The sequence below is a fragment of the Tetranychus urticae genome, chromosome 2 (genome assembly GCF_039701765.1).
Source record: "Tetranychus urticae isolate SD_2017Ah chromosome 2, NJAU_TeUrti_SD_1.0, whole genome shotgun sequence".
Classification (NCBI taxonomy): Eukaryota; Metazoa; Arthropoda; class Arachnida; order Trombidiformes; family Tetranychidae; genus Tetranychus; species Tetranychus urticae.
The window spans coordinates 17,274,309-17,301,413 of NC_142959.1; the positions used below are offsets into that span (position 1 = coordinate 17,274,309).

General features: G+C 30.9%; 3 protein-coding genes across 3 annotated transcripts; 1 reads left to right on the forward strand and 2 right to left on the reverse strand.

Moving 5' to 3' along the window:
• Positions 1–837: 837 nt before the first annotated feature.
• Positions 838–3,187, reverse strand: LOC107366710 (PI-PLC X domain-containing protein 2). The gene is made up of 2 exons (XM_015934331.3): positions 2,949–3,187; positions 838–1,870 (listed from the first exon to the last, which is right to left on the reverse strand). Exons 1-2 carry the CDS (start codon positions 3,049–3,051, stop codon positions 1,002–1,004), a joined length of 972 nt encoding a protein of 323 aa, XP_015789817.2. The 5' UTR covers positions 3,052–3,187; the 3' UTR covers positions 838–1,001.
• Positions 3,188–3,226: 39 nt separating this feature from the next.
• LOC107366711 (sn-1-specific diacylglycerol lipase ABHD11) lies at positions 3,227–4,519 on the reverse strand. The gene is made up of 3 exons (XM_015934332.3): positions 4,364–4,519; positions 3,704–4,266; positions 3,227–3,643 (listed from the first exon to the last, which is right to left on the reverse strand). The coding sequence occupies exons 1-3, from the start codon at positions 4,398–4,400 to the stop codon at positions 3,320–3,322; spliced, it is 924 nt and encodes a 307-aa protein (XP_015789818.2). The 5' UTR covers positions 4,401–4,519; the 3' UTR covers positions 3,227–3,319.
• A 108-nt stretch (positions 4,520–4,627) lies between these two features.
• On the forward strand, positions 4,628–26,746 carry LOC107366670 (adenylate cyclase type 3). The gene is made up of 6 exons (XM_015934294.3): positions 4,628–5,566; positions 17,390–18,196; positions 19,389–19,949; positions 23,810–24,944; positions 25,952–26,076; positions 26,144–26,746. Exons 1-6 carry the CDS (start codon positions 4,676–4,678, stop codon positions 26,261–26,263), a joined length of 3,639 nt encoding a protein of 1,212 aa, XP_015789780.1. The 5' UTR covers positions 4,628–4,675; the 3' UTR covers positions 26,264–26,746.
• The last annotated feature ends 359 nt before the right edge of the window (positions 26,747–27,105 follow it).

A 27,105-nucleotide genomic window follows, 5' to 3' on the forward strand; every position in this document is an offset into this window, starting at 1 on the left:
GTTTTTCTTGCTGATACCAGATTGATCAAGAATAGATTCAAATTGTTACCCAGTTTCTTAGGACAAAAATTTTGGGTTGAGAAGAAAAAATTCCCAACTGGTGTGGTTCTCAAGCATAAAGGATCTTCTTTAAAACACTCATTTGAAAGAGCTTTACGTACTGCTACACTTTACATGACAGGTCATGGAGTTGACACCAGTATTCAATTTGGCGTGTTCAAGCAACCAGAGCAACACTTGGCCGACAATTTAGAGTTTATTTTGCGAAATGTCTACAAAATTTATGGAAACTGTGTACAGATATTAAAGATAAAATCAAAAGCCTCGTTGGCCGTTCCATTCTACGCTGATTTAACAAAGCCAATAAGCTCTCTAAAGAAATTGATTCCTCGCACTCCTAGACTTGATTCAAAACCAATTGACGATGAACATCCATTTGTTGAAGGTGCTAAGTTGATTGTTTATCCATCTGGTAAGACTAAACTGAAGAGAAAGGTTAACGACGAAAATGACGCGAAAACTAATGGCAATGCTGATGGTAAATCTAAAGAAAAGACCATCGAAAATAATTCAAAAAAAGTGAAAGCTGAAACGGTTTAGTTGTATTGATCTTTTTAAGCATAATTAATAAATTGGTTTTGTCTAAATTGTCAACTATCAAGTTATTGCAAAGATTTCAAAAGCGGATTTACGGTCGTGAATCAATGTTTAAGATGATTAGTCTACCACACATGAAGTAATTTTACACAGCATAGCTTAATGCATTCCATTAAATCCATTATTCATTGTTTTTCAGAATTGCAGCTTGAAATTAAATTTCAGAAACAATTTTATTAATCAGCGAGAAAAAAAAGATCGTTTAATATGATAGTATTTCTAAATATACACATGCATTTGTACAGCAATAAAATTAACAATAATAATTGATATTGTTGGAAATTAATGATATCCTAAGTAGATGATATAAAAAATAACAAGCAAATATTATGGTAAACATTTTATCATCGCATATCAAGATAGTCATAATTGATTAAAATAGTCCTTTTTGCCAAAATATAATCACTGTAATCAACAAAATCAACCATAATTATATTGGGTTTGAAATTAGTCTTTTTAACTTCCAAAAGCCATTCTTCAATTTTCTGATTTCCATTTTTCGAAAGGCGTGAATAAAGATTGTTGCAAATATTGCGAATCACTAAAGCTTTGGATGGAGATAAAATGGCCTGATGAACATAAAATTTATCCATGGGACGGGATGATAGGCCTGACCACAAGAAAGGAATCAATTTTGAGTGACAAGCTGTGTTTCCCCAAGGATTGAGTAACATAGAACCAGGCCAAAGTTCATTATATCTTCCAGTTAATTCATCATCACGGTAAAAGATAATAATCTGATATTTTTTAGACCACATTTCGGCTAAAGTCAGTTCCTCAATACGTCGATATTTAACATATGGGCAAATTTTACTGCCAAACAATTGGATCAATCCATTGATCAGAATATGATGTTGAGCATGGGATACTTGGTGGAAATGTTGAAAATCAAGAAAAACAATTTCTTGTTGGTTTTCATCCAAAAAATCTCGCATAGGTCTGAGTAATGAGATTATCTTATCACCATACAGCCCATGAACAAAGTAGAGATCTCCATCACAAGGATCAGAGGCAACACGAAGGTCAAAATATCGTACACCATGGTTGAGTTGATCAAGAACATCAACCCTTTGTGTTTTGAACCATTTTTTGATCACAAAACGTCCAGTCAACTTGGGAAACAAATGGATTGCAGTGAATGCTCCATCCCATGATCTGTCTGGTGCCAAACCTCGCCCATGTCTTAGTGAATAGGAAGCGGAATCGTGAGAACCTGCAAAATGAAGCCAAATATAATATTAGTTGAGGATTTATTGAAATATATTACAACAATCAATCAATTGGAAAGAGTCATTGTTTAAGTAATGAAATGAGTCAGGGACAGTCAAACAAAAACAAGTTACACCTTATGTCGTATCTTGCAACAGCCATAAACTTATCGCATGAATTCACTCAGTGTAGATAATTCACTGGAAATATAAGCCGTTTTTTAGATTCACTAAACAAATACTGAAGACTGCTTATCCTTCTTAAAAGAATCAATTGAAACTTGACAGATTTGAATGATACTGTTCATAATTTTGAGATAAATTAATTGACAGTCAGAAAAGCAAACAGTAAACTTGTTGACAGACCATTATCGAGTAACTTTGTAGTTAAAAACGCAAGATAACCTTCATCATTAAGTAATTAACTATTGTTGGATAAGAATGTAATAACCGAAAAGTTTATCAGACCTTGGCCCAGTTGCTATCACTGAATATCAATAACACAGTTGGACATTTAAAAATGGATGAACACATAAATCACAAATTAAATGTGGCAAGTGTGTCCATCTTAAAATAGAGGCGAATACTGAGGTCCAGCTAGTCAGCTGGTATGGAGTACTGATGAATTAAACAAATAGATCAACAGAAAATACATCAATGCTAAATTAGTGGCAATTTATGGAAAAATAATGAAAAATCAATGAAAAGGTAATGATTATTTGCAGAAAATAAAAGAAAAGGACAAACAAAGGGAAAAGAAAAAGGGAAAAGATCTAAAGCAAGGATTTGTTCTAGTTTATTGTTGCTATCATGTTTTTGTAGTACACTTTATGTATATTGGGATAAAATATATTAAAGTAAATTTGATCTCACTGGTGAGATTGAAATTGAAAGAAAGCCAATAATTAGTTAAGTATACCTATGAATGACTCAAATTCATTGTTGGAACAATGGTTAAGAGTTATATTGAAAGAGAGGAAATATTGGTTATCACGAAAAGGGGAAAATAAATTAATAGAGATTGTTGGCAGGGAAAGGTAACATGAACGAAGAAAAATATTGTTCTAGTAAAAATTGACTTACCTGGGATTGAAATTAAATTAAGTGGAGTATGCTGCAATTTATTGGGTAGACAACTCATCCATTTGTTTAATTGCAAGTAGTTAGTAGGATCGGTGACAACCATGTTTAATTTCGAATCTTAGTTGTCGATTATTATGATTAGATTAAAGCACAAACTGAATTAAACAACTAACAATCCATGACTTTGTCAAACTAAAACTACCTTCACAGTAGCATTTAAATTCAGCTGCAGTCAAAGCGCCCTCTGCAACATAAAATGAAAAAAAGTGGATAATAAATTATTAATAATATAACATTTTATTACTTTTGACAATATTTCTTGAATTATAATTTACACAGGTAAAGCGAGAGAGATGAAAATTTCTTTAAAACTAAAGATTGATAAATTCCGTAGCGTATTTCAAAAATTCAGAAGCTTTTTCAACATGGAGATAATGAGTTCCATCTTTGATACATTGTGTTTGCAAATTTGGAAAATGTTCAGCTAATTTGTTAATTTGATCTTCATCCACATACTCTGATTTACTTCCATAAATCAATAATGTTGGTCCATTGTAGATTCCTTCAACTGACATTGTGTCAATTACACCTTCGTTTAACGATTTTTCTAATGCATCCAAATTTAATTGCCAAGCAATTTGACCAGATTCAGTTTCCACAAGATTTAAAAGAAGAAAACCTCTAATGAAAGGATCCTAAGAGTAAATACAAGTAATGGATATTAATTTTTAACAATAATCTTTGAGCATACTTACTATAACAGCACTTTTAAGTCTATGATCGACAATTTTCTTAGCTTCAGAACGACTAGAATTTGGTGGAATATCCTTCAAAGCTTCTCTCATTGCTTGAATATATTCGATATGATGTGATGCTGGTACTTGAGGTCTTTTCATTCCAACATCAACGATAACTAATTTTTCAACCTTTTCAGGAACTGTCAAAGCGAATTGAATAAAGGCTCTACCTCCTAAGCTATGGCCAATAAGCGTTGCTCTATTTATTTTCTTATTTGTCATTACTTCCAATGCGTCAGACACCATAGCAGGGTAACTCATTTCTAATGAGTGACCACTTGTACCATGATTACGAACATCGAGAGGAAGAACAACCCGATTCGTTTTTTCTGCAATAGCTTTTGACAGACTTTTCCAGTTATTACGACTACCAAAGAGTCCATGGTAAATTAAAACTGGATCTTTATTAACATCAAGAAAACGTGGTTCATATTTAAAGGCACCAATTTTAACGGGAGCTGGAAGATCTGACATGAACCTGGGTGAAAATAAATTATTGAATCCATGAAGATTGGTGAGAACTATGAAAGTTGCAGAAAGAAACAACCATAATCATAACAATTAACATTAACAAGGAATGACAAAAATTGAAATGAAATTGCCTCAAAACACACTTACTGTTAGATCGGCACATGCCAGCTATTAATCGAACCATGATCACCAATAACCAAAGGCTACAACAAACAATGTTTTAACCAAAAATTAAAACTAATTGAGTGTGAAATTAATAAAATAAATTGTAAACAATTGAAAACCGAAAAGGATAAAATTGCTACTGCCATCTGAAAACAGTAGCAAGCAACTAAAGGTAAGGATATTGGAAAAAATGTATAGATAGCAGCACAAGGTAAGAATAATGAGTCCATTGGAAGGGATCCAGTGATTTGGATTGAGTCCCTTGTATTGAGATCTAAAACAGATTCAAATTGAATGAAAATGAAAAAGAAATTCTCTTCTAATGGAGAGGAGAAGTTAAAGTGGATGATGGAGCTTCGAATGACCAGCCCACAGACTGGGCTATTGGCAACTAATGGTCGACCTGAATATGGTAAATCGGAGTGCAAGTCAACGATTAAACGTGAAACCACCAATGGTCGAGATACATCATCTTTACTTCTCCAGCGTGAAGCTGACCTGTCAATTGATCAAAGTGGACTTCAACGTTACCTTCCCCATTGTGTTCAATTTGCATTTGCTGATAAAGGTGCTGAAGGATTATACCGGGAATATTATGCCAATGAGAAAAGGACCGATTTTACCACCTTACTATCAATTACGCTAATTGTTAATCTTCTCCTTCTATCTCTTTATTCAATACATTACACGCCAAGCAAGCTACCCCAATTAATTGTCCTCTTGTCAACACTTGTTCTCACTTGCCTCATCTATTTGTGGACATGTAAATGGGGAATCCAAAGTAAACCTATCAATTATTCAACTGATCCTCATCATGTCACCTCATCTTCTCCATCATCATCAACATCCTCATCCACATCAACCTCATCCCATTCATTATCTAAACGATTACTCCGGAAAGGGGGACAACAACGTATGTGGACAATTGTACCCTTTATAGTGTGGCTTATTTTCATAGCCCATATCATCTGTGATGTTACCCTTTTCTCACAACCTAGGCAACCAAGTGATAGTCTAGCATTTCTTTTACTTTACACCTTTTCAATTTATGTAATATACCCGTTAAGATTAACAATTGTGTGCATTCTTTCAATTGCAATGGCATCTTTGCATACAATTCCACTTTTAACACCCTCCTCCTCTTCCTCCTCCTTCACGATTACGGATAACTTATTATATTATCAGGTAAGTTGCGCTTTTCTGGCATTACCTTTTTTTCCCTCAAAAAAAATATCAAAAGGCAAAGAAAAGTATGTTAAAATGTGTATCTCTTGAGTGATAATAAAAAAGTAGACTAAAAATACTTATTTAAGTAGACAGGAGTAGAAAAAAATGCTTTTGTTACCACATTAGACAATATTGATTTTACCATCTTCACAGTCTTTTCAAGGAAAATGTTTTTCTTTCACAGTCAGTTATTATATATTATGAAAGATTCTTTCCCTTTTCATATGAAACAATTAAAAATCACTTGTTCCACCAAAAGGCAAAATCAATAAAAATCAGTGAAAAATTATTCCCAAATTAATAATACTCTTTCTTTGTCTATTTCAAATGACTTTACAATTTACCGTATATATACAAAAACTCCTTACCAAAGGGAAGCTTAACTTGATTAACTTGTAATGAGGTTAATCCAATATTTATTCATGTTATAACATGTTGAAACATAATCAAGATGCGATTCAAGTATTAACTCTAAACAACAAATTATCTATGATTATGTTTTACTAAATTGTAGGTACATAAGTTACAATTACTCGTTACTTCTTTACCATGTAAAGTAATACGTTGAAGGGTAAAGAAGTGAATGAAAAAACGAAACAAAACGAAACCCATTATAAAGTACATATTAATATCAAAGCAAAAAGCAAAAATATTAGTCTATTTTTAGGTGAATTTATTCCATTAAATTATTTTCCATGGCTCAATAAGTGTGAAAAAAAGTACATTATGTTTTCATCGAACAGTTTGATAGCAAAATTGATTATCTTTACGATAAGTCTGTCTGTATAAATGTGTGTTGTATGCAACATTATTGAGTAGAGAAAAAACAAATTTCAAAATGAACCCTTTTTTCAATGAAAAATATGATGATTAATTTTCGTTTCAAAATCATTCAAGTTGAAAGCAGCAACAAGAGTAACAGTAGAAGTTTCAGGCGAGTTTCATAAACTCAGTTCCATTATAAACACACTCAAGTATAAAATTTCACAAGGTTAAGGTTAGATGTTAGATATTGTCCAGAATTGACATTACAAGTGAAAACCCAATTTCTGGTTTCTCAATTAACGATGAAGCAAAGAAAAAACGAAAAGTTTCAACACTGAAACTTGTCCATTTTTTCTGCATTCTTTTTAATCTTTTCCTACTGAATCCTTTGAACCATGAACTGATAAAGATTATAATGGCAAAAGCCATAATAACGATACAAAAAAATGTTCATTATAATGCAAAAAGTGTCGAGCAAAAAGGTCCAAAAAAGATGAAGACAAATGTGAAACAAAAAAAAGGTACACATGAATTAATAGGTTGAAAGTTATCCTTTTCATTTTGCTTTCCTTATCATTATAAAAATTATGCATGTGAATAATAATGATGATAATATTAACAATAATAAAATTTCATGTTATAATGGGTTCAGAGCACTTGAAATATTATATATATTATCAAATGATATTTCATCTTTGTATTGTAGTTTAAATGTCAACCAAAGAGTATCCAATTTAGCATAAAATAATTTTTCTTTATTAATATATTTTTACCGTTTCAAATTGTCACATATGTTGAACAATTTAAGCTTCTTGTGTCTTGCTGATTATATTTTTTTTGCATCAGTTTACCCTTTTCAAATGGTTTCACATTGTTTTGTTGAAGGTGAACATTCATAAAGTTATCTTTTTCATCTTCAACTTGAATTTTTGCTTCTCCTCTTCAGACTCTTCTTATTACCATTATTATTTAATATTAAACTATTTTTTCCTCTTCTTCTTCCTAATGCAACTCCTTTTGTCAACCATTTTGCTCTGTTATCTTACCTTGTCTCTTGAATATATTTTTTTCTTGCGTTCTGTTTGTTTGTATCATGTTTGAAATTGACAATATTTTGGTAGCTCAAAAATGATATCTAAATGTTGTATAACAAATGTTGAGAGAAAAGGTTGAAAGAATTGTCAATTGATAAAAGGAAATGAAATTTTTGCCATCATGTACATGGGAACATGTTTTCCCATTCATTTCGTCTCTTTTCATCTCATTCAGACCTGTTAATACTTTTACTGCTTAACCTTGTCAACCGTTTATTGATAAACATGATATTGATGATGAACGAAGGTAACTCTTTCCTTGACAAACACACACAAAATTGACTTCTGATTTTTGATTAGCATTAACCTACCTATTATTGATATTATCATTACTGTTGCTATTGTTATCATTTTGTAGTGTAACTTTACCTTTTGCTCCTTATTACTGAGCAAAAATAAAATTATTGTATATTTAGTTTTACCATGCAACATGAACAAGATATTAAGCTTTGACCTTCTGAAGTAACCGATTTTTGCTCAGTAAATTGGATTAACAGGGAAATACAGTTTCCCATAGATAATGTGATAACATTGGAAATGAATGAATGAGAGATTATGTAAGATAATAAGCAACTTTTCACGTATAAACTCATAATTTTCACCATAATTCCTCTATCTTTTCAACTGCATCACCTGAAAGCATTTACTCGTAATTTTATTATTTTATCTTGTCCTTATTATTTGCTAATCTATATTCGAGCCTTTTTTTTATCGTTTTTCCTACTCACTTTTTGCACTCAAATGGTAAAGATATTCAAGTGAAAATCTCTTGATAATCAATGTAATAACTTGACAAAATGTATCTGTTCTTTGACCAAAACTGGTTGGGTGAAGAAAAAAAAATCCCTGTGAATATCCCTTAAGATCTGTTTTGTTCATTCCTCTTTTATATTTCTCATATCAAGTATAATTTTCCCTTTGGAGTGACAGATAACATACAGTCCATGAGACTAACTTTATGTTTATTTATTATATTATGTAATATAAATATATTATTTCCATATGAAACCTACTTCTCTCTGTGTTAATGTTCAACTGTCATTTATTATCACTATCTCATTATGCCTTTTCAAAATTATTTTTAGTTATATTTTTGTTTTTTAACCATCATTTTGTTCCCATAATTCATTTCGCTTCATATTTTTCGTCTCCATACTTTGGATCAAAAATTATGGAAACGATGATTATGATGATCAGCATCATGATGATATTAAAAAACATTTGATGACTCTTTGTAATCCAAACCTTTTCATGCCTTTCATATCTCTCTCTCCCTTTACCTCATTAATGTTAAATATCAAACTCGACGTGGTATGTTCAATGTTTTATCATTTTCATGATGAAACTAAACTTTAATCTAAATGGAGTAGAGTCTACAGTTTTATTTGATAATGATAAATTTGAGCCCCAATTACTTTAAACTATGCCAAGGTTGATTAAATTAACTTGATAATCAGAGATACTTTTGAATCAACAAAAATATATGAAACGGTGAAATGAGCACAACTAAGTTTTCCCAATGTAAACTTTGATTACAACCAAATCAACACAAAGCTACAAATAAAGACCTGAGAGACTGCAAAATAAAGTGTAAAAAACAAGAACAACCGAAACAAGTGAACAGAAAAAAAACAGAAAATTCATTGCTAGTATCACTTTCCATAGAATGATTCAATTTCATGCGCCAAGGACATTAATCAGCTTTTCAAGATTCAGTTTCAACAGTCATTTGCCAATTTGGGTTGATTCCATGAAAGTGAAAACCTTTTGTTTTTTTTCTCTTCTTCTTTTCGCTCTTTTATTAGTGTCAGGCCAAATATTAATTGAGTTCAAATTGTCAATCAAGCAGAATCATCAACCATTAACATGATCATTACCATGATACTTTTTTTTGCAAACTGAACCCCAACTTGAACATTGAAAATCACTGAAAATATTGAAATCGTTTTTTTGCTGATTCAATATTAAATTGTAAATTTCAACTCTACTCAGTCTTACACGAAACTATTGTGTATTACATTGATGGATACATGATGTTAATTTAGTCCAATTAATTGTAGACATGAAATTATGTTTCAACTAAATTTCATCCAAAATTGAGTTAAAACCCTTTTCTTTCCCATTCAACTAATCAAGTTAATCAAGTTATTAAAAAAACAGATTCATTGCCATTGAAATTTTGATTACATTGTTGAATTTTCCATTCCTTTCTCAATGGCAATTTACTGCTTTCTCATTCACTTTTATTCAGTCTTTTTGTTTCCATCAATTTACCATCAATTGTTGATTTGATTCACCAATTGTCTAGTTAATTGTTGATTCCTTTTGCTCAATTCATCATTTTTACAAAAGTAAACATTTAAACTGAATGTTTACTTTTTTACAACTCATTTGAGTAAAAAATTGTTATATTTCCATAAAATTATCATACTTTTACGCAGACACTCTAAACGATTAAGGTGATGTTTGAATTGAGAATTATTTCCATCATGTTCATCACAATAATCATTTGCCACCTAAACAAAGCCAATACTTACATTGATCAATTCAGCGATCAAATATAATGATCAATAATGTTTAAAAATAGCAACATTAATATTGGCAATTTAAAGATTCAAATTACCTGATCAATGAATCTCTCATTGAAAACTGAAACAATATTTTCCCATTTTTATCATTAATTAGTTGACCCTTCAACTTTTGGTAAATTGTTTCAACTTTGGTTGATTATCTCACTTGTCATCATGGAGTTGCTCATGATTACATGTTGCAAGGAGTGATGAGGATAACAATGATAGTATTAGTAGTAATGATAGTAATAATCGTCATGATGATCACAAACAGAAACAAAAGTGTTTCACCATTTTGTGATGAATCTAATAATATGATGATGGCAATTGATGATGATGGATCTAAGAAAGTGTTAATAATGATGAATAATTATGATAAGTGTAATAACCAGTAATGATGATGATCATTATATCACTATTGTTGGATGATTACTTGATGACTACTCAATCTTTAACGACTATTTTCATTTACAATTGATAAATAACAAACAAATAAGCCATTAATACAACAACACATATCAATGGGTGAATTTTTTGTGGCCAATTCCATTATTCAGTTGAAAGCAATTTTGACTTTTTCACTTTTCCCTGTTCAATACATTTTGTGCTTCTTTTTTTTCTTGCAAATTCAACCTTTTCTCTTCTTTTCAATTTCCATCAATTTTCACATTTCCATGCATTTGTTTGAATCATTGTGAAACTTCCCATGAGAGCGCATGACGATTTCAATATAAACTCAAACACAACCAAACCCTTTTTTTTGTTCATTTCAGTTCTGATTAATCAATCAATTTGTCTCGCCAGTTTAACTGATCACCCTTTCAAATCACCATTTCTTAACATTTAATCACAAAAGTAACTTTTTTCATCTTCTTTTCATCTTTCAAAATAACTCCCAAATAATGCAAAAGGTTTGCTTCCCTTCCTATTATTCTGGTCACAACTGATTCATGGGATTCCATTGTATTTATAATTTTTATTGTTTCAACTCCTTTACTGTATCATTTAATTTAACCCTTCACTTTGTTCCTTCCCTTCAATTCACATTCTTTATCACCAACACACAGACACACTAAATCACAGTAAAACCTTATTCACTGATTGACAATACTTTGATCATTAGGTTACTCTGTATTTTCATCATTAAATTTGTGAAATGTCACTTGAAACAAAGATTGTCTCTAAACCTCTGACAGCATTTCAACTCGATTCATCCTCTTCATTCAACACAAAAGAACACTTTTCCCAGCTCTGATTAATTAATAGCAAATTATTACTGATTCATAAATCAATCTCTAAATAAATTATCGTCTTGAGTGAATCAATCTTGTAAATGATTGATAATTCAACCGATGTTTCATCCATTTTAATGCAAAAATGTCTTGAAATTGATTTTTTTCAATGATCGTGTAAAAAGCCATATTGCCATGAATCATTGAATAATTCATCAGAATTGCACTTATTTAGAAAACGTTTTCTTATTGTTGAACACTTCAATGTCATCCGTTCATCAGTTTACTGAATAGCGAGTAAGAAATGAAAAAATCTTAGCTTTAAATCATTGAAGCTGGACAAGTAGTGAAGGAGAAAAAAATGATCCAAATGTGAATTTCAACAGCTTTATCCTGATTCTGTAAACTCTGAACTCATCAACTTCCATAGACTGAGTTTTTTCTTTTCCTAATTTCAAAGTGTTTCAAATTGAAACTCAGTGTGAAGCTTAAAAAGATATTTCAAGAAAAGTTTAATCTTTTCATCAAAACTTGTAACTAATCTCGTAAAATGAAAACCCTGTAATTCATCCTTTTTTTACTTACTTCAATTGCCTTTATGACTTGAAGAAGCGTTTTGTTTGTGTTCAGATTTTCATCTGTTTAAACTTGAAACTTGAATCTTGAAACTGAGTTGCTCATTGAACTGTCCAAAAAAGCACCAAATAACAAAGCCAATTTATCATGAACAACAACGATTTGTTTTTATCGTCAACTAATCATGCTTTTGATATAATTCATTTAATCACCAACTATTGAAGTGTTAAACAAATTATGCAAATACCTTTGCACAGTTGAAATGAATTGCAAACAATGTTTGGACAAATGCACCAGAAAAAGCATTTTTTGCAAATTGTTTGTGAAAATTAATTGATTAACCAAGCGAAATGCTTGATAATTCAATAAAAACGCAAGCAAATTGGAAGCAAAATAAAAACAAAACTAAAAACATTTACGCAAATTGAAAGTAATCAAAAGCATTATCATCCATAAGCAACAAGGAAACAAAAATTGTTAACATCACATTACCATAATTATCATGGTAAGTTGAGTGTGTAATTTTTAATTCATACGATAAAATTGAACTTCTTTATCAAATGAGTTTCTTCTTCTTCTTCACCCAAATCAATAAGCCAAGTTGAGAGTAAAAATGATACAAGAAAAAGTCTAATGCATCCAGCAATCTTCAATTCCCATTGAAAAACATTGAACAACTCCTTTCAATAATAATATATAAAAAAAGCATAAAATTTGCTCAGTAAAATATACAGTATAACCATCATGAAGAAAATAAATCAAACACAAAATTTGGTAAACTTTTCTCCATCTTTTCCTTATCTCTTCAAGAAACACACATTCAACTTGCTCTTTTCACTTTCATGATATATATTCAGTTTCATGTTACTAAAGATTATAAAGAATGGGCTCAGCACTGAGCAAATAGAACTGCTTCCGGGCTTTTTTTGGGTAACTGTACTGTACAGTTTCCATTGTTTACAATACAGGGAATCCAAAGTCAGAAAATAATTGTATAAAAATAAGCATTTTTTCATATTTATTATTGCTTCTTCAATTGAATCTTATAAGCTTCTTATGAGTTTTTTAGCTTCAGGTAAAACAAACAAGAAGAAAAAACGATGAAAACCGAAAAAGTTATCAGTTTATTGAAACAATTTAATGGACCTTTGCGGGTTTTCACCATGCAATATCCATTTGTCAGTTGAACAAAAAATAAAATTTGTTAACAGCCGCCATTATCATTCATTTCGTTTATCGTGATACATTGAAGTGAACAAAAAATCATTAATAATCAATCCAATTTTGAGCTATTTGAAAATTCCAATACAAAATTATGTTTTCCAATCTCTTTTTTATTCATTTTCACCCAAAATCTTCCAATTTTCATCTCATTTTCTCTTTCAACTTTTCAAGCCTTTTCTTTTATCAGATTCAATTTTCCCTTTAAAACAATGTATTACATTGTTTATGATATTTTTGTTTTCTGTTTATACTTTTGTCACTTTTGTTTTCAGTGAAAAACAAAAAGTGTTGAACAATTTCAGCCTTTTTATCAGAAACGGAATAATCACTATTACTATTGAACTTTTCCTATGATTATTTCAATGTTGTTTTGTCTGACTGTTGTCGTTATTAACGGTACTTTGAGTAATAAGTTTATGCATTGGCTGTTGTTTAAAATTTTGAAAGGTTTAGTTTTGTTTTTTGACAGACCATCAATCAATAGGATTTTGGTGAAATCACAATCATCCTGGGGATTCTGTTTTCGTCATTTTATCCCTCATGATGAGCTTCATCTTCATCCTATTTCCTGTGAGTGAATCAGTGACAAAAGCAAAAAAAAGTATCTAAAGCTTATTATTACTATTATGGTAACATGAAGGTTATAACACGAACGAAAGCAACAAAACCTTTACCTATTTTTTTTATCTCTATCTCACTATTGAATGATCCAGGAAAAAAAATATTGAGTCAATTTACATCTGAATATAGCTTTACATTTTCATTGTTTAATCAATCGTATTTCCAAGTCAGTCTTACATTAAACCCATTTCTTACATTTAACAAAACCCAATTTTCATCTGGTCCTATTATCCTGAACAGGCAAGGACTAGTAACTTGGTAACTGTGATTAACTTGCAACAATTTCCTATTTATAATTACAGGGAGGAAAGAAAGAAAGAAGAAGAAGAAGAAAAAAACTCAATTTTTCTGATTAAACTTTGAACCGTATGAAAAGGAGTTCTGACACAATAACTCAGATTATCTCCTTTTCATTCCCATACCTTTTAACCAGAAAACCCAATCTTTTTGTTACATTTTTTGCTCTCTTCCTCCCTGGTTTCCTTTCCCATGAAAACCCATGAAAATGTTATCTTGCCATCGTTCTGTTAATGCCTGACAACTATATTGATCAATATATTTTGGCTAAACTATTTATTTTTATCAGTAATTCTGTTGAACCACATGAACTCAATGCGAATGTTTACCTTAATTGTGAACCTATTCTGAACTTACTTTTTTTAATCCTTTTGGGAGATGAGTTGCTCAAAGTTAAACGAAAGGAAGCAAATTAATTGAATTTGATTCATCGTAAGAAATGATAATAGTTAAGGCGAAAGTAATGGCAAAAATAAGTATTACATTGCCACTAGAATTGTAAACCATTGGGAATGATAAATTGGCAAAGGTAAAAATAAGGTGTTAGGTAAAAAAAGGGAAGCTGAGCTATCAAGATTTTAGTAGCTGTTGATGGAAAATTGAAGAAGAAGAAGAAGAAGAAGAAAAATGAAGATGAAAAATATTGAAATATGCTTGAGGCATGTGAAAGTGCAATTGAAAATGAGTTTACCCGTAATGTGGAAAAGATGATTCAGAGCGTTCATGAACAAAAAAAGACAAATCTCAGCTAAGATGAAGATGAAATATAATGATGATGAGGGTGATGATAATAATGGTAATGACAGAGAGTGATAAAGATGGCAAGGATGACAAGATTAGTTTCATACATTCATACCGAGTTGCCTTGTTGTTGCGTGATTCTTACCTTTTTTTGCCTTTCACCAATCAATAGACAGCTTTCCTATTGAACCAGAATAGTTCATCGATCTTACTTTTATTCCAAGTTCTAGTTCTCTATCATCATCATCATCATTTTTTTTCCTCTTTTTCCACCGACTTACAGGCTTAGGCTTTCTGTCGTTTCTGTTGCTATTCTCATTCTTTTATCATCATCATCATGTTGTTCCTCTCTTCATCTCCTTTCCTTTGGGTAAACCTCGTTCCCTTTATCGTTGACATTAACAACCAACTCGGCTCAAAAACTTACCTGACTATTTTGACCTCTATTTTATCCTTGAGACTGGAAACTTTTTTGATTCAATCAAACCATCAAACCACGTCTTTGTTACATTTGGGTTTACTCAATCAAAAATATAGAATAACATTTTTTTCCCTTCGTGTTTCTTTCCACTGTTTTATTCCACTTTCTGACAATTTTGTTATGGCTCATGATCTACATGAAGGGTCATATTTCAATAATCGATAAGATCAGCTGAGTTTCCAAAATTTTCAACTTCTTTTGTCTGTTGGAAGCAAAAAATTAAAAGTCAAGTTCAGTAAAATATTGGTAACTGTCAGTTGACTTTACGACTACGAACGATTTTTAATGATCACAGTTCTCATTCATTCGAGTAATTAAAAGTTCATATTCATGTCTTAATTTTACTGCTCATTTCAGGTAACATTTGCCAATTTTCTTAACTATCTTTTCTCAAGACTTCAGTTATTAATTAGCAATTTTGCAAATTTTAATGGTTTGCATCGCAAAAATGTTGAGATTTTGTTCAAATCTAATTATTCGCTATTCCAGATGTTACATTTTAAGCAAACTTGCGAACCTCAGTTCACCTTTTAAATCAACTTCAAGTAGCTAATCGAGAAAATAGAATTAGTAAAACATGAAAATTAAATTAAAATTGTAATCATGATCGTATTGCTGTTTGGTGTTGAGCTTTGAATCACAGAAAGTGAAAGTTTGGCCGATTTCGTATCAATAATAATACTTTGACTTGTTACTGTTCATCATTATAATGCTAATACGTTTAAGCATTTGACGTGATTATCATTGAAAATTTCTTGAACTTAGCGTATAATGCGATTAAATTGAACCAATTGTATAACATTGAACAATCAGTTAACAACACACATCCATTCACCTGATTCTTTATGATAAACTTGGCAATCAAAATTTATTTATTTCTCATCTTTACACATTCAACTTTGAAGCTTTTCACCTTTCAAGTTTATCAAAATTGACGAGGTTATCCCGATGATTTAAACTTAAAATGATTGATTGTGCGATCAAAATTGTTTTCCCTTTTTTTCACTCAAATTTGAATTACAATTGAATCACATCTAAACCAATTCAATACACAATTCAATCAAAACTCAACTCAAGTAAAATACTAATCATCTTACATCACATTTTCCCTGACTTTTATGGTAATTATTTTTTCCTTTGATTATAAATTTCATCTATCATTTGATTAATTAACAAAATTGTGATTAGTTTGTCATAATTGTCATCGCGGTTATCACCAAAATTGTGCCTTTAATTTGATTTTGAAACTCATGTTTCACTCGATCATTAATGATATAATTAAGGTTATTCAATGATGAAAAGATGTCTAACTTTGCTATTTTAACGATTAATCTTTTGCATAATTGCTATGAAAATTTGAAAATGAAAGGGGAAAAGATGATTGGCAAACCTGGTTCATGTTCAGTTCAATGTCTACGCCAAACTCAATAATCATAAATTTCAAGATTGAACCATGAAACTGATTATTACTCCCAGTTCAATCTCGTGTTATCAAAACAATCAATTATGAAAGTCTGTTTATAATGTAATATAAAAAAATCTCAATTGAATATTAAATCTGTTTTGCTTCAAATTTTCATCGATTTTTAATTTTTTTTCGCAAAATTAAAAATGAATAAATATCAAGAACTTTTTTAAATATAATTCAATGTTTAAAAATTTATCTTTTCTTGATTCTCTCTTTTTTTCTCATTACAAGTTATTCCATGACGTTGAACCTAATCTCCTGTAATGATCATTTGAATTATTTCTCAATTTGTTATATTTTTCAATGCTGACTTGGTAACAATTTTGTTACTTTTTCAGCTTAAAAGCTCCATGAAAAGGATGCAAATGAGGAATAAAATTGAGGATAAAAAATGAAATAAAGGAAAGAATAAATTGCATTTAAATTAGATAATTGCTTCATTTCCCAATTGAAGTGCATTTTAATTGTCCCAATAAACAATTACCTGACACAGGTTGATAAATTGATTGTAAAATTACAATGTACATTTACAATAGTCAATTGTATTACCTCTATTAAATGAAAATTGTTGTCAAAGTAAAGGAAGAAAGCAAAGTCCTGGATAACATTAAAAGTTTATAATTAAAATCAGAGACTTTTCTTTACCTTTTTTTTCATTTCATTGCTAATTGCTGTTCTAATTAAAACTCTATTAATCTTTTTTCTTTACCAGATTGGAGCAAATATAATATTAATTATTGGAATCAACCTTTTGGGTTTAATGTCTTTCTTTTTCTATGAACGTCAACAGCGACGAGCTTTCCTTGAAACTTGCCAATCCCTTGAAGTTAAACTTGTCCTCGAAGAGGAATCAGCCGAACAGGAAAGGCTACTTTTATCCGTTTTACCAAAACACGTTGCAGCCGAGATTCGTCAAGATTTAGGTTCAATGGTTACTGGTCAGTTTAAAAAGATTTACATGTCCCGTCACGAGAATGTGTCAATTTTGTTTGCCGATATCGTCGGTTTTACAGCAATCAGTTCAACTTGTTCCGCTGCGGAACTGGTGAAAACATTGAATGAACTGTTTGCTCGATTTGATAAGCTTTCCGATAAATATCATCAGTTGCGAATAAAAATTTTAGGCGATTGTTATTATTGTATTTCGGGTGCACCCGAACAACGCTCTGACCATGCAGTCCTTTGTGTTCACATGGGCCTGTCCATGGTTGAGGCCATTAAATCGGTTAGAGAAGAGACTAAATCCTGTGTAGACATGAGAGTCGGTATTCACACGGGCGGAGTTTTGGCCGGTGTTTTAGGGCAAAAACAGTGGCAATTTGATGTCTACTCGAGAGACGTCGAGTTGGCCAATAAAATGGAGTCTGGCGGTTTACCTGGACGAGTCCATATTTCAGAGAAAACGTTATCCTTTTTAAATGGAGAGTTTGAAGTTACAAATGGTGATGGAGCTTCACGAGAAGAAGCCATTAGACTTGCCAATGTTCAAACATATTTTATTGTTAGAGTAATTAAACCAGTAAGTATTATACCACACCTTTAATTGTTACCCTGACAATCAGCTTGAACCCAGTCAACCTTATAAACACACTTGAACTTTTCTCAATAATTAAAGTCAAATGTCAACTGAAATTACAATGAATATGCATTAACTGGCAATTAGACTCTTTTTTTTCTTGTCAAATTAATAGAAGGATAAAATTTAGTTTCACCATCAATACTGATTAGTGACTGTCCATTGAAATTAGCAATTTTACTCTCTTAACCCTTTCCTCGTTCTTCACAGATCTCATCTTGATAGGCTTTCTATTGGTAAATCCTGGTTCATGAATTTTTCTGGTTCCATCTTTTTTCCTGCTTCTTCTCATCTTTCAATCGCTATTTTTCATCAATTCAAATCTAATTGAGATTACTTTTATTTTTGGTTATTTTATGGTTTATCTGAATGTAACATTTTTTTTGTTAGATTTGTTCAAGATTTACTTTTGCTAGTGAATTCAGTTTACCTCGAAACCTTTTTATTTGACTAGAAATATTTGGGTCAAAATTTGGGCTCAAATCTAATGATAGATCCATTGACTGAATCTATCTTATCCTCTGAATCATTCATCTTGATCGAGCTGATTGAGTTTCTGTTCTGATTGAACATTTTGTTTTCTCTCTCTCTCATTGAACAGTCTTTAAACTTCCTTTTCATCATTTCCTTTTTGCCTTTTAATACAAATATTCTTGAACCTTCAAGTTGAATTATATCATCATTATAATAACCATTATCATGAATATGGCCAATAAATTACTTTGCCAAACTTTTCTCATTTGATTAACATTTTCCTTTGTCTATCCAGAATCCCAATAAATAGCCATTGTTTGAGCTGTAATGCAATTTGCTATCAACTTTCAGCTCTTGTTATTCATTTGTTCATTATAAATTCATTGCTCCAACTCTTTCATTGTTTTCACCGTTAAACAAAATATTGTTTACATTCCATAAATATTTGAATTATTTAAAATTTGAACATGAAAATTGTACTCATAATGCCATGAATGATATTCTGAATCAATTTTAAACATTTCCAGTGGCAACAAAAAAAAGGATTGCTTTAAGCTTGAAGATAATTAAATTTTCAGCATCACTCCATTGATGATGATAAAGTTGATTGGCTGTTTAAAAAGGATTAAATTGTATCTCTAATTGTTTTTTACTTTTACAGTATCCAGAAGGTACTTTGGATGCAATACAACAAAACAAAGGTGATATGACAAACCAAGTTAATCTTGGGGTTGGAGGTGATGAAGGTGATGGTGAAGATCATGAGTGTATCATTGGCTCAGGAGGAGAGATAAAGAATGTCGCTGAATACAATGCTCGTCTTCGCCATGAACTATTAAATCGAGATAATGCTCACAATTTATCAGACCATAGTTACCCAATCAGCCTTACCTTTCGTAATCCAGCCTATGAGTCTCAGTTTCGGAATACCCGTGAAATTACCGGAAGCATATCACTGGTTTCACTGCCTTGTACACTTGCCTGTTCATTTATAAGTTACATTTTAATTGGTCCATTAACCTTGACCCTGTTTTTGGTCTATTTTATCTCGGTAGCCATACTTGGTCCAACCTCAGTAGCTTCCATGTCAACCATAATATGCAAAACTTGCCCAAAGCCTCTTCTAGCTCTATCAAAAGCTGTCCAAGCAAAGTCATGGGTCCGTCTAGTAATAGCCACTTCCATGATACTTGTTTGGATAGTTGCTCATATCATTGCCAATGTAAGTAAATCCTTCAAACAAAATCCCAAAGAAAAAATTCCAAATCTTTATAACTTTCAATTCCCAGTTTAACCCCAAAACCGTGAAACACAAAACAGCGAAAGCAAAATAGCGAAAGTCAAGTTCGCGAAAAACCGATTTTCATATTGTCCTGTAAGAGCAAAAATGTTCACTTTTCTTGGATTTAATCAGTTCGTAATTTGACATGATGAGGAAAAAATTTGATTGAATAGATTTGAATGAAAAGATCAAAAAAATTAAATGAAATATTGAGCCGATTCAGTTTATGGCAAATGAAGCATTTGTTTAATTTTCAGAAAAATTTCAATCAGTTTAATTATTCTTTTTTTTACACTTCGCTATTTCGACTTTCGTTGTTTGGACCTTCTCTGCTTTGGCTTTTGCTATTTCGCTGTTTTGACCCTTTACCATCCAAAGCTAACCTAACCTTTAACTTGAGTTTGTGTGAACAAAAAATGAAAGTTGAATTACCGTTAAATTTAGGCTTCTTAGACTTGACAAGTTTCCAGGTTCAGTTAATAGTAATTCAATATTCTCATCTTTGGGTGAAACACTTGTTAGTAAAAGTTCTTACAGCTGTTCTAATTGAAGGCAAATTCACAAGATCAACTTGAACCAGAACAAGATTCAACTTTTAATCTAGTTATTCAATAGATTGTACATTTCAATAATACTTTTAATACTCAACAGTCACCTTGTTAACTCAACGTGAACAATATTACCTTGAAGAGGCAAAAGCAATATGAGAGTGAAGGGAAAAAATTTCATCTAACAATAACCATGTTATAACCATTGTATAATAATAATAGATTGACCCTCAAACGAACCAATAATAGGTTATCTAAAAAAGTTTTTTTTTCTTGTCATGAAAAAAAAGTTTATTATTATTATCTTTTTTGCCTCTATTTGGACAAATATCAATACTTTATACACACAAAAACGATCAAGTAGATGAACCATTATACAATTGATATTTACTGAGTCTTGAAAATATTTTTTAGGTCAGTATTGAATTTTGGAGACACTGAATAGGTTCATTGATTATAATTGATTGTCAGAATAGCTGAACAAATTGTGATAACCGTAAAGATGAAACAACAATTGACAGTTGTTTCAAATCTTTCGGTTAATTAAAAACAATATTGATTAAAAATATTCAACTTTTATTTGTTCAATCGCTAATATCATAGGAAACCTTGCAATCCTAGTCATTGATTAAAGTTAGTTGTTAGGTTACTCTGTTTTCATGCTCAATTTAATCATTGAATAGTTCTGAATAAAAGTAAATTTCATTGATTTAATGAAAAAAAAATTTGAAAAATGTAATCACAATAAATGGGACAAAATCAGGAAAAAAAGGAATTGAATATTTGTTTTCTCAATTTACAGTTGACTCTAAAATTTAGCTGTTGATAGACAATTTAACTCTCAATTGAACTAAAATCTCATCAACTATCATTTTTTTGCATCGACAAGCAGTTAAATTGAATAAACAATTTAAAGCAATTTAATTTCAACATTCCTAATCAAGCTAACTAAACTTAATTTCAATCTCAACCTGAACCCAAAGAAATATCTTTGAATGGTAAAAAAATGTTTGACAAACAGATGAGAATAATGAAAACAGCCATTGAAGTCAATATGCAACTCCCAGTAAACTATTTTAGCTTTTTGTTTCCCTAACAATTGCTTTGTTTCCAATGGTAGCAATTGAATTGAATTTTAAATTTTAATCAATCTTTAAAAGCTAACAAGTTACAAATCAATATTGAAGTGTAAAAAGCAAAAACAAATATCAACTCGAAACAATCCAAAACAATCAGGTTCGTTACTTTGATGAGCAAATTTAATATTTACAGATTACAGGTTTACAGATTTAATATCATTTACAGTTTATTTATTTATCTTTTAGAAAGCCAAAATTGCTGTAAAATGACAATAGGAAAAGTTTGAGTTTGCAGAAAAAAAAGTTTAAAAAAAGTGGTTCCTTTGCTTTGCTTCTTACCCTTCACTCACATTTTCAGTCTTTCCTGGTTGTCTGTTTGAATTGTTGTAATACTTGACTAAACTGACTTTTCAATTGTGATTCTCAAGTAGTCTTATCCATTTAAAGTAAAGTGTATTCACCATCTTGATTCCCATCATTCTCATGATCGTCTTCATCATCTTGATCTTTTTGTTCTTACTATGCACTTCACTTGGAATAACAAATGAACTCCCAGTTATATTCATTTTATTATTACATTATGATAATAATAAGAAATAATATTTTATCTTTGCCTTTGCAGAACGCATAAACTAACAGTAAAAATTGACTGTCAGTGGAATAACATTTTTCAATCTTATTTATTATTTCTCTCATTATTCATGCACCATGATAATAGCTGTAATCATGATGAGAGAGAGAGATTATCAATTGTGTCCTGCCATTAATTTAATTGTTTAACAATATTAATTTTACCTTAACTTTTGTTATTTTTTCCTCTTCTTCTTTCTTGACGTTATTGCTTACGTTGATTCCCTTTAAGTTTGTTATTTGATTAGTCAATTGCACAAATTTGATATCAATCCCAATTGAATTGATCAATCTTATGATTGATCGTTCCAATTCAGAAATGTTATCTAGTTTTATAGTTTTCTTTTTTTCTTCTTCGCTTTTCTTCGTTAATATTAATCATATTGAATGGATTTTTTGTGGTTCCAATAAGACAGGGGAAAAAGGCAACAAGAATCATGATTGTACTTATTTACACTGCTTATTATTGGATCATCTCCAAGACTGATTATGATGAGGTTGATGTTTCAAGTATCAAGAACAGTTATGATATTGAAATCGATAAATGAATTATTCAGTTTTACGGTGAACCCAAATTTTTTCATCAAAAAATCAAACACCAAATCTTTGACTTTCTCATTGCATTTCAACCTTTAAGACAACTTTCCAATTCTTTTTATTGTTTCACTTTTTTTTCCATCTCAGAAATTGATTGAATAATGAAATATTCAGTAATGAATTTTCATTCATTTCACTTTCAGATAAGGTTGATACTTTCATCTCTAATCAACTGTTTCTTCAGTAATAGTTTCATTATTTTCATTTCTCATGATTAGGAATTCATTCATAAATCAATTTGTTATCAATATTGTTTTGCGTGTTGCTAATAATGAACCATTAAAGTCAATTAACTTGTTAATTGTTCCCAAGATTTAGTTATTATCGCTTAGCAATTTAGCGATAATGAAGATTTAGTCATTTCATGTTAACTTTCATTGAATCACATGAAAAGTTTAGCCCAAATTGACATGATTAAATGTCAAACTTGAATGGTAAATGTCAATCATTTTCAATTGACTATTTAACAAACTTCAATCAACAATCAAACATTTTCATCTTAACAAGTTCAATATTGACTGTTATGTGAATCAAGATGATAATAAAAAAAACATCTTCATCTTGACTCTTTTCAGATGACAAACTGTTCCAGATTAAACTTCAAACTTTGCCAATTAGAAAGTTATTGAATAAAAGTTATTAACAATCCCAATGTCAATTGTTAACAACTAAATTAACAATTTAATCAAACCTCTCATTGACTTTTATCTTGATGAACAAAAACTTCTCATTAACACCTAGCAAAGTCTATTTAATCAAGCAATCCTTTTAATCATCATTTTCCGTTTTCCTCCTTTTTCTTGTTCGCTCTTCTTTTGCAACTCTTTTTTTTGTACTTCTTATCATTATCTTAATAATTATTTTTATTTCCCTGTAATTCTGATGTTTCATTCTGATAACTCAACTAATTCGTATTTTCGTCTTTTTCTCTTTTCTACTTCAACAGATAAGTTGTAATTCTAGTTATCAAGATGACACCATCAATGAAGACTCCGAGTCTTCATTATCATCCTTATTATCGCCATTTCCATCTCCATCAACGTTAACATCAGATCTTCCGGCGGAACTCAATCTTCCACCTTCTCTATCTTCCTCTTTCTCATCCTTTTCATCTTCACCCTCCTATTCATATTCACCAAGCCACTGTATTCCCCATTATCTGGTATTTTTTGCAATACTTGGTATGTTGGCGATAAGCTCACTCCAAAGGATATCTCATGTTTTCAAGATGACCTTTATTTTAATTCTTGGAGCTCTTCAAATAGCCTTCAATTATACCCTGTTGTATCAGCATTTCACCGATACAACAATAAGCTCAACCCATTCAGCATCCCATTCACCCACAACAACAGCAACAACAGCAACTCTTAATCAACCATCCAGCCTATCATCTTCATCATCAAGTCTATCCGGTTCAGCCACCATTGAAACCGATGAAACCTCTTTAGCCTCAACCTCAACCTCAACCTCATCCACAGCTACAACCTCAAGCTGGCTCAGTCAATCATCAACCCTATCCATAGTAACCCTTATCGTTGCCATTGCACTTTACCTGATTAACCGTAATTGTGATTCAATGGCTCGTCGTCTTTTCCTTTGGCAGAAAGAGGTTGATGAACAAAAGAAGAAGGTTGAAGATATGAGACAAAAAAATGAAGCACTTGTCTATAACATTTTACCTCCGCACGTTGCCATTCACTTTCTTGGTCGCCGTAAACGAGACGAAGAGCTTTACTCTAAATCCTATGAAGCGGTTGGCGTCCTTTTCGCTGCAATGCCCAATTTTTCCGATTTTTATACCGAAGAGTCAGTCAATAATCAAGGCTTGGAATGTTTACGTTTCCTTAATGAGGTTATTTCTGATTACGATGCTTTACTTGAACAAGATCGTTTCCGTGATATAATTAAAATTAAAACCATTGGAGCCACTTACATGGCTGCTTCAGGTTTAAATGAAGAGGAACGAGATGAAGCTAAAAGTTGGCAACATTTAGCAACTTTAACTGATTTTGCATTAACTTTAAAGGAAACTCTTAATAACATTAATAGAGAAAGTTTTAATAATTTTGTCCTTCGAATGGGTAAGTTGACTAATTAATGAAACCCAGTAATTGTCATGCTAATAATAGCATATTAATTACGGTCGCTTTTTCACATCAATTGACCAAATTGATGACATTTTCTGACTTCTTTTCATGTTCAATGTTTTTTGAGAAATGCTAGTTGATGCCATCTAATCTAGTAATTGTTAGATAAATTTAATTGTTTCGCTTTACCTTTCAATGTTTTATTTTACATGATGTGCAGGGAATCACCTCGTTCTGGTAGCTTTTTTAGATCCAATTTTTTGGTTTCTCATTAGTTTGTAATTTGTGGTTAGTTTAAATGTTAATCATTAATCTTAGTCAACCATTAGTGTTGATTTGAAAGTTATCCAGTCAATCAATTGTTCAACTGTCAGTTGTAATTATGATTGTCGCTATTGATTAGCAATGTATGAATCAATTTTTATTACTATATTTCACTTCTAGCTGTTGACTATTATTTGTATTACAATCATTTCTTTGATTAAATTTTCTGATAAAATGTCAATCAAAGTGAATTTACTATTTCCTTTGGTAATAAATGATTGATACATTTGACTATTCGCTTCAGTATGAGACAATTAAACTTCCTGATCATTTAGATTCTATTAATAGGTCATTGATTTACAATAGTAAACCTAAAAAAACATTAAAATCTATGGTAAACTGTTGAACCAGAAAAATTTTCATTCTATTGGACAAACATTAAAAAGATTGGATTCAATTTTTTGCCAACAATCTCAATCAAAGTTCAAATTTTGAAGTTATTTTTGAAAAACCAAAAAAAAACAAAACCCGAAACCAGACTTAATATCATTCCAAAACCAGAAAATCATTCAATTTTACTTCCACTCATTGTATCATTGTCATTGTTTAAACTTGACAATTTAAAAATTTGAAGCAACAATTCAATTGACATTTCTTTGTTTACTCATCTCTCAAGTGTTACAAATATTTATATTTTTACTCTTTTTTTTTGTTTCTAAATTTGAAATGTTAATCAGGTATTAACCAAGGACCAATAACTGCCGGGGTAATTGGAGCAAGGAAACCTCACTTTGATATGTGGGGTAACACTGTCAATGTCGCTAGTCGTATGGAAAGCACAGGTAAAGCTGGCTGTATTCAGGTAAGATGACAATAGACAATCATTTGTAATATTTGATTATAATTGTTTTCATCTTTTTAATTTTCAGGTTGTCGAAGAAACTGCCAAAATATTGCAAGAATTTGGTTTCATTTTTGAACAACGAGGTTTAGTTTCTGTTAAAGGAAAAGGCAAACTCATGACCTACTACCTGATTGGGAAGAAGTGATCATCATCATCATCATGATCATAATTTTCCTGATGATCACTTGTTTGTCATCCTGTTGTTATCGCCATTTTTATTCAAGACTTGGTACAGAAATGTCAAGGACTGAACATTGTATTAATAAAAGCATAACAAAACCATCTTCACCTTCACTAACAGAAACTGCATTCTAATGGTCCTCATCAATATCATCATCACCTTCATCACCTTCACCAACATCTTTTCATCTTCACTCTCATCAATTATACAAATGCATCTTACTACACCTCGACACCTCAAAACATGCACTAGTTGAATAAGAATTGTTTTTTTTTTGTCCGATTTTCTGGCTTCGCTTGTTCCAAACAAAACAAACCTAAACAGTAATAATAATAATGATAATAATAATGTTATAAATTAAATAATTAATTGATTAAAAAACAAATAAGATGAAAACTATTGATTGTTGCCAATATTAAAATGAAATTGTATTATACCTTGACAAAATTGAACCTTGTGAATCTAATTGCAAAATTGATACTCTTTCAATCTTACAATTAAATTAATGATCTCTACTGGCCTTTAACGTATATCATTGATGAAAGAAGATGATGAATACGACAATTAATCAATTTACAGTGAAATCCTTCTCATCTGTTCACTTTTACAGCTTGTATAAAATATCAATAAAACGGTTTGAAAAATCGCGACTCAAGTTAAACATTTAGTGATGCCAATGAACACCAAATTAAATTGTACTGATGAATATTGAGATAATTTACTGTCATCAATTGCCTAAAATTGAACAATTAATAGCCTAAGTCTGTAATCTTTCAATTGTCTCACCAGACCCTGTTTTGACCCAC